Genomic DNA, 15,377 nt, shown 5'->3' with positions numbered 1-15,377 from the left:
GAATCGTGGGGGGTGCTGGGGGGCGAAGGGGAATCGGGAGGGTGCTGGGGGGTGAAGGGGAATCGTGGCGGAGGGGGACAGCGGGAGGATGCGGCTGGGGAGCAGACTTTCTGGGGGGCTGGGAGTGGCTACGCTGGGGATGGGGCAGGACCCTCTCGGGACACAGCCGCCGTAGGCTGCTCGTCTAACCAGCACAGAGGGGCCCGTTGGGCCTCAGTCCTTCGCCGGGAGCCTCGTGGCTTCTCCCCCCCCCCCGCCAGCACACCCGGCGCCCGCGGGAGGCCAGGCGAGCGGCCGACCCTGCGCAAGATCCCCTGCGACCCCGAGGGAGCCAAGCCAGCGCTCGGTCCCTGGATGCGCGAGGCGGGTGCCGGGCCGCCCGGCGGATCTCACAACCATGCCCCGGCTGGGCACGGCAGGGCCGGACCCGCAGGGCGAGAGGCGGGGGGAGGTTTGCCCGGCTCTCTCGGCTCCCCGCCTGGCGACAGGCAGCCCCGACGGGCGCACTCGCTCTGCAGGGGAGCGACGCGGAGGGGGAGGAAGACGCTAATGGCACCTGAGTCAGTCCTGAGGCCTTCAGCAGCTCCTGGGGCGACCGGCTGCCGAAGTAGATCTGGTTGGGGGGGCGCAGGCCCAGGATACAGGAATACACCTTATTTCTAGCCTGCAGGGACAAAACAAGGCACCTGAAGCACCTGGAGGAGGACACGTCCGGCCCCCAACCGGGCAACCCTCCAGCTCTTGGCCAAGAGGAATCAGGCTCAATTTCCATTTTACAGACTGGGAAACTGAGGCACGGCGGGGCATGCCCCGGTCGGACACAGGAAGCCGACAGCGTCCAGCTCTCCCGACAGCCTTCCCTAGCAGAGGGATCCATGCCCCTCGGCGAGGTCGGGCCCACCCCTCCGGCTGGGGGCAGTCAGGGCCGGGGGGCCCTCGCTGACCGACACGGACAGACCACGTGAAGGAGACAGCGACCCAGGGGCCCGACTCCCGTTCCCCCGGTGTAAATCAGGAATGAAATCACGGGGCCCAGAGGAGCCGGCCCCGGATCAGAGGCGTGAGCCATTCCCGACTTCACGAGGCCGCGCAGGGTCGCGGGCCCAGGTCTGGGAAAGCAGCAGGGCGCGGGGCGAACCTGCTTCTTGAAGTTGACGAAGTAGTTGGCCTGGTCGATGAAGAAGAACTCCAGTGCCGAGCGGCGGAGGTTGTAACGGCGGAGGTGCACTTCCCGCAGCTGGGACAGGGGCCGCTTGAAGTCGTAGCCGATGCCTGGGGGAAGGCGAGAAGGCAGGCCTGCTGGTACTCCCCCTCCAGGACAGCCCCCAGCCCCGCAGGGCCTGATCCTAGACACCCACCCGCCTCAGCCAGCCACCGTCACAGTGGGCAGACCCAGAGCAGGACTCCGGGGAGCGTCCGGGCCTCGCCGGCTCCCCCGCGTCACACCTAGGTCTGAGCCCAAGCCTGCCTCGAGGTTCAGGCACTGGACTGGGAGTCCGGAGATCTGGGCTCGATTCCCAGCTGTGCCACAGATTCTCCGCATGACCTGGGGCAAGTCACTTAACCTCCGCATCTCACTTCCTCGTCTCCCGCCTGAGTCACCTTCCGCCCCCGAGGCCGTGAGCTCTTCAGGGCTGGGATTGTCTCTTCTTACTTGTGTGCCCAGCACCACGGCCAATAGCTGCTACTCTCCTGCAGGGCTAGCAAGGAGATTAGCGTACTCCGAAGAGCAGGGGGATCAGAGGCTGCAAGATGGGGCAGGAGAGGTGCGGGCAGGCAGATCGGAGGGTGCGAGACAGGGCGGGAGAGATGCAGGTGGGGGGATCAGAGGGATCAAGAGAGATGCGGGCAGGGGGCATCGGAAGGGGTGAGATGGGGAGGGAGAGGTGCGGGTGGAGGGATCAGTGGATGCTATGTGGGGCGGGAGAGGTGTTGGCGGTGGGGATCAGAGGGGGCGAGATGCCATGGGAGAGGTGAGGGCTGGAGAGGTGCGGTCGGGGGGGGGGGGGGGGGGGGGGGGGGGGGGGGGAATCAGAGGGGGTGAGACGGGGTGGGAGAGGTGTGGGGATCAGTGGAAGCTCTGTGCGATGGGAGAGGTGCGGGCGGGGGGATTAGCGGGAGCTCTGCGGGGCGGGAGAGGTGCAGGCGATGGTCTCTGCGAGGCGGGAGAGGTGCGGGCGGGGGGATCAGCGGGAGCTCTGCGGGGTGGGAGAGGTCCAGGCGGTGGTCTCTGCAAGGCGGGAGAGGTGCGGGCGGGGGGATCAGCGGGAGCTCTGCGGGGTGGGAGGATCAGCGGGAGCTCTGCGGGGCGGGAGAGGTGCGGGTGGGGGGATCAGCGGGAGCTCTGCGGGGCGGGAGAGGTGCAGCTGAGGGGGGGGGGAGGGGACGGTGGTCTCAGTGGGAGCTCTGCGGGCGGGAGAGGTGCAGGCGGTGGTCTCCGCGGGAGAGGTGCGGCCGAGGAGGGGGCGGTGGTCTCAGGGGGAGCTCTGCGGGGCGGGAGAGGTGCGGCCGAGGAGGGGGTGGTGCTCTCCGCGGGAGAGGTGCGGCCGAGGTGGTGGTCTCCGCGGGAGAGGTGCGGGGGGGGGGCGGTGCTCTCCGCGGGAGAGGTGCGGCCGAGGAGGGGGCGGTGCTCTCCGCGGGAGAGGTGCGGCCGAGGAGGGGGCGGTGGTCTCAGCGGGAGCTCTGCGGGGCGGGAGAGGTGCGGGTGGGGGGATCAGCGGGAGCTCTGCGGGGCGGGAGAGGTGCGGCCGAGGAGGGGGCAGTGCTCTCCGCGGGAGAGGTGCGGCCGAGGAGGGGGCGGTGCTCTCCGCGGGAGAGGTGCGGCCGAGGAGGGGGCGGTGCTCTCCGCGGGAGAGGTGCGGCTGAGGAGGGGGCGGTGCTCTCCGCGGGAGAGGTGCGGCCGAGGAGGGGGCGGTGCTCTGCGGGGCGGGAGAGGTGCGGCCGAGGAGGGGGCGGTGCTCTGCGCAGCGGGAGAGGTGCGGGCGGGGGGATCAGCGGGCACTCTGTGGGGCGGGAGAGGTGCGGCCGAGGAGGGGGCGGTGGTTTCCGCGGGAGAGGTGCGGCCGAGGAGGGGGCGGTGCGTGTGCGCGAGAGCTCACGAACCTTCCTCGGTCTCCTCCTTCTCGCTGCTGCCGTCGTAGAAGTAGACGTGCTGCGTGGTGACCTCCAGCCGGCCCTGGATCACGGCCACGATGGTGATGAGCTCGCAGTCCTCAGAGATCACCAGCTTCTCCCGCTGGCTCTGCTCCTTGGGCTCCGCCCTGCCGGCGGTGGGGAGGGGGCCGAGCGTTAGCAGGTGCCCACCGCCTCCATCCCCTGCCCGGGAGGCTGGCCGGAGCGCAGGAGCCGCGGGGCCGTACGCCGCATGGCAGCGGATCCGTTAGCACCCGCGGGCCGCTCACCGCCACTCGGCCCACACCGGCCCCGGCAGCGCGGCGCCTCCCCCGCCAGGAGCGCCAGCCTGTCCGGGGGGGGCAGCGCCCCCAGCACAACTTGGGGGGGTGGTGGAGAGACCTCGTGTGCTTCCCTGCCCCCAGGCCAATCGGGGGGAGGGGAGCATGAGAAATCTCCTCCCCCAGTGAGGGCCACGTGGCGGGGGCAGGCAGGGGGAAGAGGGGAGCGACCTCCTGTGCTCCTCCACCCCACAGGGGAGCGCATGGAGTCTCCCCTCCCCACAAGCGGTGCCTAGAGGGACCCGCCCCTTCCGGCCGACGCCCTGCCCCTTCTGGGACCAGCCTGCGACCCTGGTGACGTGCCCGCCCCTGTCTTGGAGCGACGCTGTGCCAGGGCCCGGAGACCCCACACAGGATCGGGCCCCGCGCGCCTAACGTGGTCTCTGCCCCCCCTCCCGCTCACAACGTAACGGCTGCAGGTTCCCCAGCTCCGGGTCCGGGCCTGCCATGGGGCGACGGCGGTTTGGAGGCCGTGACGCCACCAGCAGAAAAGCCAGGGAGCGAACGGGCCAGGCAGCCCTCCCCGAGACGGGCCAGCACGGAGACTGGCCGCTGCAGGGCGTGCTCCATTCCTGCCCCGGCACGGCCAACCAGAGCTCACCCCCGCCCCGGGCCGGCGAGGAGACTCACGGATTGTCCAAGAACTCCAGGTCTTCCTCCGGCAGCTGGTCGTCCTCCAGCTCGCTCACCTTCGCCTCCTTGGCCACGGCCAGCGGCAGCGGCTCGGCGGGGCCGTGCGAGTGATCCGCGCCTGGAACGGACAGAGTCTGAACCCCCCGGCCCACCGCCCGGCCGCGGCGTGCCTGCTGGGAGTGGCGCCGTCCCCCCGCACGGCACCCTGTCCGGATACCGACGGAGGAGGCTCCAGCCTCGTGGCAGCCAGGGGCTCCGGCACGAGGGGTATCCCTCCCGGCCTCGCACCCCGCTCACCTAGGTTGTCCCGCAAGGCGCTAGCCTCCGAGTGCCGGTCGAAGCTGTAGTTGGGAACCAGCTTCAGCCTCATTCTGGAGTAGGTCTCGGCACTCGACAGCTTCCAGTGGATCTCTGGGGGGTTCCTGGGGAGTGGGGGGAACGAGTGAGCGAGCGCCAAGCACCCCCAAAGCTGGGGGCAGCAGGAGTCAGCCCGGGGGAACGCAGCCCGACCCACAGAACAGCCCCCCACGCAGGATGCCTGGGCGTGCGAGCCCCCCTTGCCGCCGGGATACGAAAGCACGTGACCCGCCGGATCGGGGCCCATTCGCCCCCAGCGTGCTTTGAGCCCGGGAGCCGGGGGAACCGAGGCTCAGCTCGCAGCGTGGGATTCCTCACGGGCCTGGCCGCCGCACCCCGGCTGCCCCAGGGGGCTCTGGGCAGAACCCGCCCCCCAGCCCGAAGGCGGCGCTGTGCTGACCGGTCGGCCCAGGCGGAGCGCGGCGAGGTCAGCAGGCGGCGCAGAGCCTTCCACTGCTTGAGCACCACGCCATGGTGGTTGTTGAGCTGCTTGAGGACGGTGGCGTGCCGGACGGTCTCGTGCTTGGAGCGCTTCAGCACCGGCTCCAGGATCAGCTCCTGGCGGGGGGCAGAGAGTGAGGCAGGGCTGGGGGGGCAGGAAGGGGGTCGGGAAGGGCGAGCAGGCTCCCCAAGAGGAGACGCTACAGCAGGAGGCTGCTGGGGGTTGTCGAGGGAGACGGTGGGCTGGGCCGTCCGGGTGCGAGCGGCGGCGTTGTGGGCCGGGCCCGGGCCGCAGGGGGTTGCCGAGGGAGACGGTGGGCCGGGCCGTCCGGGTGCGAGCGGCAGCGTTGTGGGCCGGGCCTGGGCCGCAAGGGGTTGCCGAGGGAGACGACGGGCCGGGCCGTCCAGGTGCTAGCGGCGGCGTTGTGGGCCGGGCCCAGGCAGCAGGGGGTTGCCGAGGGAGACGACGGGCCGGGCCGTCCAGGTGCTAGCGGCGGCGTTGTGGGCCGGGCCCAGGCCGCAGGGGGTTGCTGAGGGAGACGGTGGGCCGGGCCGTCTGGGTGTGAGCGGCGGCGTTGTGGGCCGGGCCCGGGCCGCAGGGGGTTGCTGAGGGAGACGGTGGGCCGGGCCGTCTGGGTGTGAGCGGTGGCGTTGTGGGCCGGGCCCAGGCCGCAGGGGGTTGCCGAGGGAGACAGTGGGCCGGGCCGTCTGGGTGCGAGCGGCGGCGTTGTGGGCCGGGCCCGGGCCGCAGGGGGTTGCTGAGGGAGACGGCGGGCCGGGCCGTCCGGGTGCGAGCGGCGGCGTTGTGGGCCGGGCCCGGGCCGCAGGGGGTTGCTGTGGGAGACGGTGGGCCGGGCCGTCTGGGTGCGAGCGGCGGCGTTGTGGGCCGGGCCCGGGCCACAGGGGGCCGCAGAGCAGTGGCACAGACCTGGAACTTCCTCTTGCTCTCCTCTTTCTCCCGCTCTCTGCGCAGGGAGCTGCTCATCAGGGCGTCGTAGCAGGAGTTCCAGAAATTGGACATGAGGTCGTGGCTCTTGGCGAAGGTGTCGATTTCAAACTGCGCCATCACGGGCTGCACCTGCCAAGGCCACGCGGAGACGAGCCCGTGAGCGGCCGGGGCTGGGGCGGAGGCGGCCGGGCGGGCGACGTGCACTTCCTGGGCGCTGCCTTAGCACAAGGCGAGCAGCGAGCGCCCGTCAATTCCAATTGTGGAGGGGCCCAGGGTTTCCAAGTGGCTGCAGCTCCCAGCTGCCGCTACTTGGGTGGCAGTGATTGATTGATTGTCCAAGGCCCCGCCCCCTACGCTAAGCCCCACCCCTTTTCTCTCTCCGCCCCGCCCCTCACGGTGGCATGGAGTTTCAGCTGGATTTACCCCCCACATCCCGGTTTGGGGCCTGGCTGTTGGCATCCGTGGCTGGGTGGTCAAACAAAGCAACTCCATGGACACAGCTGAGCCGGCCCCCGCCCCCCGCAGAGATGGGGACTGAGCCCACGCCTGACCCTCCCCCCCAGCTCTAACCACTCATCAGCCCTCCCTCCCCCTGCAGTGGTGCCCCATGCTCCCCACCCCGCCCCGGGGCACCCACGTGCTTCTCGATGAAGGCCCGCCACTCGGGGCTGGTGCAGAATTGCTGGAAGTCCTCGTAGAAGGTGGGGCTGCCGTTGGTGGGGGGCAGGGAGGGCAGGAGGCGCTGCAGCTGCAGGCTGGCGTAGCACTGGTCCAGCAGCGTGCGGAGGATGGGCAGCAGCCAGGAGAAGGCCTCCGACTTGGGGTGCAGGGCGCGGCTCAGGGGGCTCTCCAGCTTGCCCAGCAGGTAGCAGGCCTCCTCCGCCGTGGGGGCCGAGGCCGTCTGCAGCAGGCTGTGCAGCTTGACGTAGGCCAGCGAGTGCAGCTGGGGGCAGGGGAGAGGCTGTTACCCCCCCGGGGGGTGTCCCAATATGGGGGGGAGCTACTGTGGTTCTGGGGCCCCCAGAGCCTCCCCCCGTCCCTTCAGAGCCCGTCCCCTCCCCTCAGGGCGCCCCCGTCGCCTGGCTCACCTGCGCCTCCTCGAGCGCGCTGTACCCGATGAGGATGCGCAGGCCGATCTGCGCCATCTCCTTCAGGTCGGAGGTGCCGTTGGCCAGGTGGTACCACACGCCCAGCTTGTCCAGCAGGCTGTTCACCCCCTCGTAGAGCTGCAGCCACAGCAAGGGCAGAGTGACCCCTCCCCGCACGGGCGGCCTTGGCCCTCCCCTGCCTCAGGGAGGGAACCGGGCGGGGGCGCTCGTGGGAGAGCACCCCCCTGCAAAGCAGGGACCCCACAGCCGATGCCCCGGCTCCCTGTGAATGGCAGCAAGGGGAGAGAGCCACCCACTACCAACGGGGCCCCTGCACCCAGCACCCTGCACCCTTGGGCCTGCCCTGTGCTTCCCCCACCTCAGGGAGGGAACCGGGCGGGGGCGCTCGTGGGAGAGCCCCCCCCAGGAAGTAAGGACCCCACAGCCGATGCCCCGGCTCCCCGTGAACGGCAGCAAGGGGAGAGAGCCACCCGCTACCAACGGGGCCCCTGCACCCAGCACCCTTGGGCCCTCCCTGCCCCCGCCCCATGCTTCCCCCACCTCAGGGAGGGAACCGGGCGGGGGCGCTCATGGGAGAGCCCCCCCCCCCAGGAAGCAGGGACCCCACAGCCGATGCCCCGGCTCCCCGTGAACGGCAGCAAGGGGAGAGAGCCACCCGCTACCAACGGGGCCCCTGCACCCTGCACCCTGCACCCTTGGGCCCGCCCTGCCCCCGCCCCATGCTTCCCCCGCCTCAGGGAGGGAACCGGGCGGGGGTGCTCGTGGGAGAGCCCCCCCCCCGGGAAGTAGGGACCCCACAGCCGATGCCCCGGCTCCCCGTGAACGGCAGCAAGGGGAGAGAGCCACCCGCTACCGACAGGCCCCTGCACCCTTGGGCCCGCCCTGCCCCCGCCCCATGCTTCCCCCGCCTCAGGGAGGGAACCGGGCGGGGGTGCTCGTGGGAGAGCCCCCCCCCAGGAAGCACGGACCCCACAGCCGATGCCCCGGCTCCCCGTGAACGGCAGCAAGGGGAGAGAGCCACCCGCTACCGACAGGCCCCTGCACCCTCGGGCCCGGCTGGCCGCACCTTCTCGCTCCACAGGGCCTGGTTGTTGTGTCCCTCGGAGAAGAGGAAATCCTGGAGGAGCCGCAGCAGCTTGAGCACGTTCTGCGCCAGGCTGGGCAGGGCGGCCGGAGCCGCCTCCTTGATGTCGGTGAAGGCCGACTCCAGCATCATCTCCAGGAGGCTGCGGGAGAGGGACGGGGAGTTGGGGGGGAAGCGCAGGCGCCCGATGGGGCGGCCGGCTCCAAGGAACAACCCGCTCGTCCCCCCGATGCCGCACTGAGCAGGGGGGCTCCCGACACCCCCAGGCGCTGAGCACACAGCTGTCCGTTGACCTGCGTGTCCGTCATGCCACCTCTCTTCCCGGGGCCCACGTGACCCCCATGAATACAGCAACCGAGAGCCTCAAAATCCTCCACCCTGCTGCAAGGCAGGACGGTGTTGTCATCCCCATGTTACAGAGGGGAAACTGAGGCATGGGGAGGCTAAGGGATGTGCCCAGGACCCCACAGGCAAGCGGTGGCAGAGGTGGGAAGTGAAGCTCCCCACATGTTGAGTCCCAGGCCAGCAGGTGCCTGAGAGGCAGTTTCTCTGCCAAGCACCAGCCCCCCAGGGAGCGTCTCGGGGCCCCATGTTCTGCAGCCCCCCGGCCGGGGCTCTGATATTTGCCACGAGACGCTCGTGAACAGACGGGTTCGCTCCTTGCTGCTGGCGGCTTTTCCCCTCCACGGAGGCCCAAGGTCAAGTCCATGGCCGGGTGGCCACGCGGTGTGTGGGGACATCATGAAACGGGCCCCACTCATGGGACACACGAGGAGCCCGAGCCGGGCACAGAAAGGGCCGGCCAGGAGAGAGGGGGAGCTCCGGGCCAGGATGGGGCGAGGGATATCGGCCGGGCCAGGAGGGGAAGCAGGAGGTCTGGGTTGGTATGAGCAGGAGGCTGAGTCTGGAGCAAGAGGCCTGGGGCCAGCTTAGTGTGGGGGCGCAGGGCTGAGACAGCAAGGGCCGGGAGCGAGGGGCACGGGCCGGGCTGGGTGTGGGGCGCAGGGCCGGGAGCGAGGGGCACGGGCCGGGCTGCGTGTGGGGCGCAGGGCCGGGAGCGAGGGGCACGGGCCGAGCTGGGTGTGGGGCGCAGGGCTGGACTAGCAGGGGGCTCTCTGGGGGGCGCTGGCTCTCTGACCACCGTTCCCAAAGGGCCACGTTCCCGAGCCCCGGCCCACCAAGATGCGACAGGGGAAGAGAAAGGGTTCAGGGCAGGAGCCTGGCCCAGAAGAGGTGAAATGAACCAGTGAGCCCCCAAGCGAGAGGCCATCTTAGCCCCACGGCAACACGCCAGGAACCCACAGCTCAGGGGCGCGGGCCCCCTGGCCTAACTGGGGCTGATTCTGACCCTATTTCTCCACCTCCAGCCCCCTGCCCCGGGGGGTCCCCGTCGGGAGCCCGGTGGCACTCACCTGCGCTTGATCTCGTCGGGCGGGCGCACCAGCTCACAGGCCGTGCCCAGCTTGGTGAGGACGGAGAAGACCTGCCCGCGCTCCTTCCAGGCCGCGTCGTCCCAGCCCTCCACCCCGCGCCAGGTCACCGAGAAGATGATGTTGGTGAGCAGGTTGCACAGCTCCTCCTCCGGGGTTTGCTGGGGGAGGCGGGCAGCAAAGCACAGGCTATCAGCTGTTCCCCCCGCCGGCTCAGCTCCCCGCCTGCTCCTCCCAGAGCTGAGGGTGGGCATGGCGCCCCCTGGGGGACACCCCTGCCCTGCTGGGACCCGGTCAGAATGGGGCATCCGGGGATGGAGTGCCGGCACCGAGAGCCATGACCAGGGACGTCTGGCTGCCAAGTGGCAGAGGGCAGCAGGGGACAAATGGGTCTCAGGGATCCTGTGGGTCCCGTGAGCTCTGTAGAGACCGAAGAGCACCGTGTCCGGCCTGCGTCACGCAGGGAAAGGCATGGGCGGGGAGCCCGCGAGGAGACGTGTGTGAGCTGGGCGCCGGGCGCCTAAGACCCGCAGTTAACGGCCGGGCACCAGACACAGCTTTGGGCAGGTCTCCCCGCACAGAGCCAAGAGCCCCGTCTCCCTGCCTCGCCGCCGCGCCCTGTTTGCACGCGGGGCTGGGATACGATTCACAGCAAGGGCTGAGTGGGGGAGGGGGGACGCATCCACCACAAATGGAGAAATTAGTAAATACTGGGAGCCAGGGCTCCCAGCCCCCAGGCTGGTGTTTCCCCCAGGGCCCCCGTGCTGGCATTTCCTCCATGGCTCCCGTGCTGGTGTTTCCCCCGTGGCTCTCGGCCCCCGCGCTGGTGTTTCCCCCGTGGCTCTCGGCCCCCGCGCTGGTGTTTCCCCCCGTGGCTCCCGGCCCCCGCGCTGGTGTTTCCCCCCGTGGCTCCCGGCCCCCGCGCTGGTGTTTCCCCCCGTGGCTCCCGGTCCCTGCGCTGGTGTTTCCCCCGTGGCTCCCGGCTCCTGTGCTGGTGTTTCCCCCGTGGCTCTCAGCCCCAGCGCTGGTGTTTCCCCCGTGGCTCTCAGCCCCCGCGCTGGTGTTTCCCCCGTGGCTCTCGGCCCCCGTGCTGGTGTTTCCCCCGTGGCTCCCGGCTCCTGTGCTGGTGTTTCCCCCGTGGCTCTCAGCCCCCGCGCTGGTGTTTCCCCCAGGGCCCCCGGCTGGTGTTTCCCCCCGTGGCTCTCAGCCCCCGCGCTGGTGTTTCCCCCGTGGCTCCCGGCTCCCGTGCTGGTGTTTCCCCCGTGGCTCTCAGCCCCCGCGCTGGTGTTTCCCCCGTGGCTCCCGGCTCCCGTGCTGGTGTTTCCCCCGTGGCTCTCAGCCCCCGCGCTGGTGTTTCCCCCGTGGCTCCCGGCTCCTGTGCTGGTGTTTCCCCCGTGGCTCTCAGCCCCCGCGCTGGTGTTTCCCCCAGGGCCCCCGGCTGGTGTTTCCCCCCGTGGCTCTCAGCCCCCGCGCTGGTGTTTCCCCCGTGGCTCCCGGCTCCCGTGCTGGTGTTTCCCCCGTGGCTCTCGGCCCCCGCGCTGGTGTTTCCCCCGTGGCTCGCGGCTCCCGTGCTGGTGTTTCCCCCGTGGCTCTCGGCCCCCGCGCTGGTGTTTCCCCCGTGGCTCTCGGCCCCCGCGCTGGTGTTTCCCCCGTGGCTCTCGGCCCCCGCGCTGGTGTTTCCCCCGTGGCTCTCGGCCCCCGCGCTGGTGTTTCCCCCGTGGCTCTCGGCCCCCGCGCTGGTGTTTCCCCCGTGGCTCCCGGCCCCCGCGCTGGTGTTTCCCCCGTGGCTCCCGGCTCCCGCGCTGGTGTTTCCCCCGTGGCTCCCGGCCCCCGCGCTGGTGTTTCCCCCGTGGCTCTCGGCCCCCGCGCTGGTGTTTCCCCCGTGGCTCTCGGCCCCCGCGCTGGTGTTTCCCCCGTGGCTCTCGGCCCCCGCGCTGGTGTTTCCCCCGTGGCTCCCGGCTCCCGCGCTGGTGTTTCCCCCGTGGCTCCCGGCCCCCGCGCTGGTGTTTCCCCCGTGGCTCCCGGCCCCCGCGCTGGTGTTTCCCCCGTGGCTCCCGGCCCCCGCGCTGGTGTTTCCCCCCGTGGCTCCCGGCCCCCGCGCTGGTGTTTCTCCCCGTGGCTCCCGGCCCCCGCGCTGGTGTTTCCCCCGTGGCTCCCGGCCCCCGCGCTGGTGTTTCCCCCGTGGCTCCCGGTCCCCGCGCTGGTGTTTCCCCCGTGGCTCTCGGCCCCTGCGCTGGTGTTTCCCTGCCCCTGCTACTCCCACCCTGCGACAGGAGACCCACCAAGATGCAGAACCACGAATAGCGATTCTGTGGGTCGCATGGGGCCCCATAAAGCTGAGCCTGCACAGGGGCAGGACACGGCAGGGGGACACGTGGGGTTGGCACGTGCCAGTGTTGGCGGGAAGAGGGCGCCCCCAAGACCGGGATGGACACAAACCCCTCCTCTTGCAGAGGGCGGCCCCATGACTCAGCCCCGCCTGCCGGACTCCCCCGGGGCCCCAGCAGGAAGGCGGCTCCGTGGCCAGCCCTCGGGGGGGGCGGCGGCTCCGTGGCCAGCCCTCGGGGGGGGCGGCGGCTCCATGGCCAGCCCTCGGGGGGGGCGGCGGCTCCATGGCCAGCCCTCGGGGGGGCGGCGGCTCCGTGGCCAGCCCTCGGGGGGGGCGGCAGCACCGTGGCCAGCCCTCGGGGGGGGCGGCAGCACCGTGGCCAGCCCTCGGGGGGGGCGGCGGCTCCGTGGCCAGCCCTCGGGGGGGGGCGGCGGCTCCGTGGCCCGCCCTCGGGGGGGCGGCGGCTCCGTGGCCAGCCCTCGGGGGGCGGCGGCTCCGTGGCCAGCCCTCGGGGGGGCGGCGGCTCCGTGGCCAGCCCTCGGGGGGCGGAGGCTCCGTGGCCAGCCCTCGGGGGGGGCGGCGGCTCTGTGGCCATCCCTTGGGGGGGCGGCGGCTCCGTGGCCAGCCCTCGGGGGGGCGGCGGCTCCGTGGCCAGCCCTCGGGGGGCGGAGGCTCCGTGGCCAGCCCTCGGGGGGCGGCGGCTCCGTGGCCAGCCCTCGGGGGGCGGCGGCAGCCTACCTGGGGGTTACTGGTATTGGAGACGTCGTCGCTGGGCAGCGTGTCCTGGTAGCTGCTCTCGTCCAGGACGTTGGAGAGGCTGGAGCTCTTGCGGGCCCGTGGGCCCGGGAAGGGTTTGAAGTACTCCAGGGGGGACGGGGTGCCCGGCACGCTGCCCGGCGTCTGGTTGCCGCTCTCGGCCGTGGCGGCGGAGCCGGTGCTGGCCAGGTCGAGGCCGAGGTCGAAGGGCGAGAGGCAGAAGGGCGAGAGCGGGTGGTAGACGCTGTCGAACGGGAGGCCCTCGCCGGAGGGGCCCTCGGTGGCGTTGGAGGACGAGGAGTGGCTGGCGTGGTCCAAGGAGTCGAAGGACTGGAAGTGGTAGGCGCAGAAGGGCCGGGCGCCGCCGGGCGGGGAGATGGAGTGGTCCGAGAAGCCCTCGGAAAACTCGTGGTCCGAGGCCTCGAAGCCCGTCGGCAGGAAGACGTCCAGGTCCTGGAGGTCGGCCGGGGCAGGGCTGGCGCAGTCCGGCGGCTCCCTTCCGGCCTCCGGGCCCGGCGCCCGGCCCGCCCGCTCCGAGAGCACCAGGCTGAGGCTGTGCTGCCGGGACTCGTAGGACTCCTTGACGTAGAGCTTGGTGAGCGTGTCCTGCCAGCCGGCCAGCCTGGCCAGCTGCCTCACCACGTCGTGCTGGGAGTAGATCAGGTGGAAGAGCTGGGAGGGGCGAGGAGGGAACGGGGCCCGTCAGGACCAGCGCCCGGCACGGCCGAGCAGACGCCCCCCTGCCCCGTTCCCCAGCTGTCCCAGAGGCCCGGGCAAGGCGGGGCCCACAAAGGCCCCCGGTCTGCAGGTGCTTCCCGTGGCCCTCAATGCAGCAGCACCGTGGGGTGGAGGGGGCTTCCTCGGGGGTCCCACGTGTGCTATGGGGGGGGTCACCCAAAGGCCAGGGCAGCCCCACTACCAGCAGCAAGGGTCTCCCATTCACTTCCTAGGGCCTGCTATGGCCCCTCCCCACAACACCCATGGGCCCGCCCCCTTCCCACGCCCAGGTCTGCGGGCAGCTGACGCTCCGGGGGTCGAGGAGCTTTGCTCGGGCTGAGCCGGATCTCGGCCAGCTCCTCCGGGCGCTCCCGATCCCGGCTCCCCGGGCCAGCTGCCCTCCCGTGCGGCTGCAGCCCCCGCTAATCAGCGTCGCTCCCTGCTCCACTCCCGGGAGGGCGCTGGGGTCTAAGCCCCGCGGGCCAGGACCCAGCCACGGAGGGAGCGAGGGACCCCGTCGGCCTGGCTGTGACTGCACTCGGTCTGCACTCGGCCCTGGAGCCTGCCGGCACCTGTCTAGGGAGTGAGGCTCAGCCCATGGCCCCGCTGATACGGCCCAGCCCTGACCGAGGGGGACGGGCCGCAGGGCCAGTCGGCGTCCCACGGGGCAGCGGGTGAGCGCCAGCTCCTGAAAATCTCCAGCCGCCTTCTGAGGACAACAGCTTCCGGTGCCAGGGGCCTGGGTGCTGACAGAACCAGCCGAGGGAGAAGCTCTGGGGCCCTGCAGGACGATGCCCCAGGCCCGGGCCTGAGCCCGCGTGGGGCTGGGCAGGCGGGGCGTTACTCGGCAGGCGCCACGGCTCCGCGAGCGCCCGAGGGCTCCTACCTTGCGGCAGGTGTCCAGGCGGACGGCCAGCTCCGCCCGGTGGGACAGGTACACCACGGCCATCAGGTCCTTGTAGCTCGGAGAGTCTGCGGGGCGAGAAGGGAGAAGATGTGGGACGCGGCGCGACGACCTCCCCGGGCCCCCGCCCAGCTCCCGGGCTGAGCCCAGCTCGCCACGCCCCAGCCTCTCGCCCGCCCCTCGCCGCCCTCGCCGTACCCGAGCCGAGGACCTGCTCCAGGAGGCAGCGGAAGAGCAGCATGGAGACGGGGATGTCGCCCAGGTACGCGATGAGCCCTTGGTAGCCCACGTCCTTCAGCTTCAGGCGGTGCTTGCTGCGCTCGGGCGCCTTCTCGTACTTCAGCATCTTGTACAGCACCTGCGGGCGGGAGAGCGGCGGCGCTAGGCTGGGCGGGCGCCGGGGGCGGGGCCAGAGGCCTCCGCCAGCCCCAGGCTCCGGGGAGGGCGGGAAGACGCGGGTCTCACCTTGAAGACTCTCTCCCGCACGTCGTCCGAGAACTTCCTCTGGACGAGCAGCGAGAAGAGCACCTCCACGCTCCCCGACTCAAACAGGAAGGTGTAGAGCTGCTCCTGCGAGGGGGACCCCTTCAGCAGGCTGTGCACCACCTCCAGCATCCCGCACACCTGCAATTGCACGGGCAGGCCGTCACACCGGGGCCCCGAGCCCCCCAGACCACAACCACCCACCCCCCAGCTTCGGCACGGCTAGGGCTCTCGCGACGGGCAGGGATTCCATGGGACAGTCTGTGTCACGGCGCTGCTGGAGGAGCCACGTGCTTGGAAAAGCAGCTCCGGCACCAGCCCGCCGGGGGGGGGGGGGTGTTAACATAAGCGGGGGGGTGACTCTACAGTGCACCCCCTTGCCGCATCTAACTGAGCTCAGGGACTTGCTGTCGCGTGCCCAGGCCTCTTTGCAAAGCGCAGCAGATCCGTGCGCACAATCGGTAGCGCGCGGCGGGCGAGCGCGCTGGAGATTCCTGCCCTGTTTGCCGCACACTCGCGGGCCGGCTAGAACAGCCAGTCAGCTTCCAGGGCACCCCGTGCCTGGCAGATTGTTGCCGGGTGCACAGCGTTTTACCCTGGCCCAGCCCAGCTGCAGGTGCGCGAGCTGGCGAGAAGCCGCCCTTTGCCCCATCACAAAGGGCACAGGCTGGCTTCCAGGCTCCGGGGTGCAGGGCTGGACCGCGTCCCCCCAAAGACATATACAGAGCCCTCC

At 71.4% G+C, this 15,377-nt stretch overlaps 1 protein-coding gene across 4 annotated transcripts in view; it reads right to left on the bottom strand.

The window, feature by feature from the left end:
* The window catches only part of NBEAL2 (neurobeachin like 2), a 184,664-nt gene that overhangs the window by 29,778 nt on the left and 139,509 nt on the right, over window positions 1-15,377 (bottom strand). For all 4 annotated transcript variants that reach the window (XM_089776846.1, XM_089776843.1, XM_089776845.1 and 1 more), the window contains 15 exons: window positions 14,627-14,785; window positions 14,360-14,519; window positions 14,144-14,229; window positions 12,523-13,212; window positions 9,438-9,616; window positions 8,008-8,167; window positions 6,921-7,058; window positions 6,470-6,775; window positions 5,812-5,961; window positions 4,843-5,000; window positions 4,383-4,507; window positions 4,083-4,203; window positions 3,103-3,260; window positions 1,139-1,272; window positions 557-664 (listed from right to left, as the gene is read on the bottom strand). In XM_089776846.1, the coding sequence (XP_089632972.1) occupies window positions 557-664; window positions 1,139-1,272; window positions 3,103-3,260; window positions 4,083-4,203; window positions 4,383-4,507; window positions 4,843-5,000; window positions 5,812-5,961; window positions 6,470-6,775; window positions 6,921-7,058; window positions 8,008-8,167; window positions 9,438-9,616; window positions 12,523-13,212; window positions 14,144-14,229; window positions 14,360-14,519; window positions 14,627-14,785 (2,832 nt within the window). The remainder of the gene's footprint in view (window positions 1-556; window positions 665-1,138; window positions 1,273-3,102; window positions 3,261-4,082; window positions 4,204-4,382; window positions 4,508-4,842; window positions 5,001-5,811; window positions 5,962-6,469; window positions 6,776-6,920; window positions 7,059-8,007; window positions 8,168-9,437; window positions 9,617-12,522; window positions 13,213-14,143; window positions 14,230-14,359; window positions 14,520-14,626; window positions 14,786-15,377) is intronic.

The sequence above is a fragment of the Pelodiscus sinensis genome, chromosome 2 (assembly GCF_052426305.1).
Source record: "Pelodiscus sinensis isolate ZL-2025 chromosome 2, ASM5242630v1, whole genome shotgun sequence".
Classification (NCBI taxonomy): domain Eukaryota; kingdom Metazoa; phylum Chordata; order Testudines; family Trionychidae; genus Pelodiscus; species Pelodiscus sinensis.
This window is presented reverse-complemented; position numbering and strand designations above follow the sequence as displayed.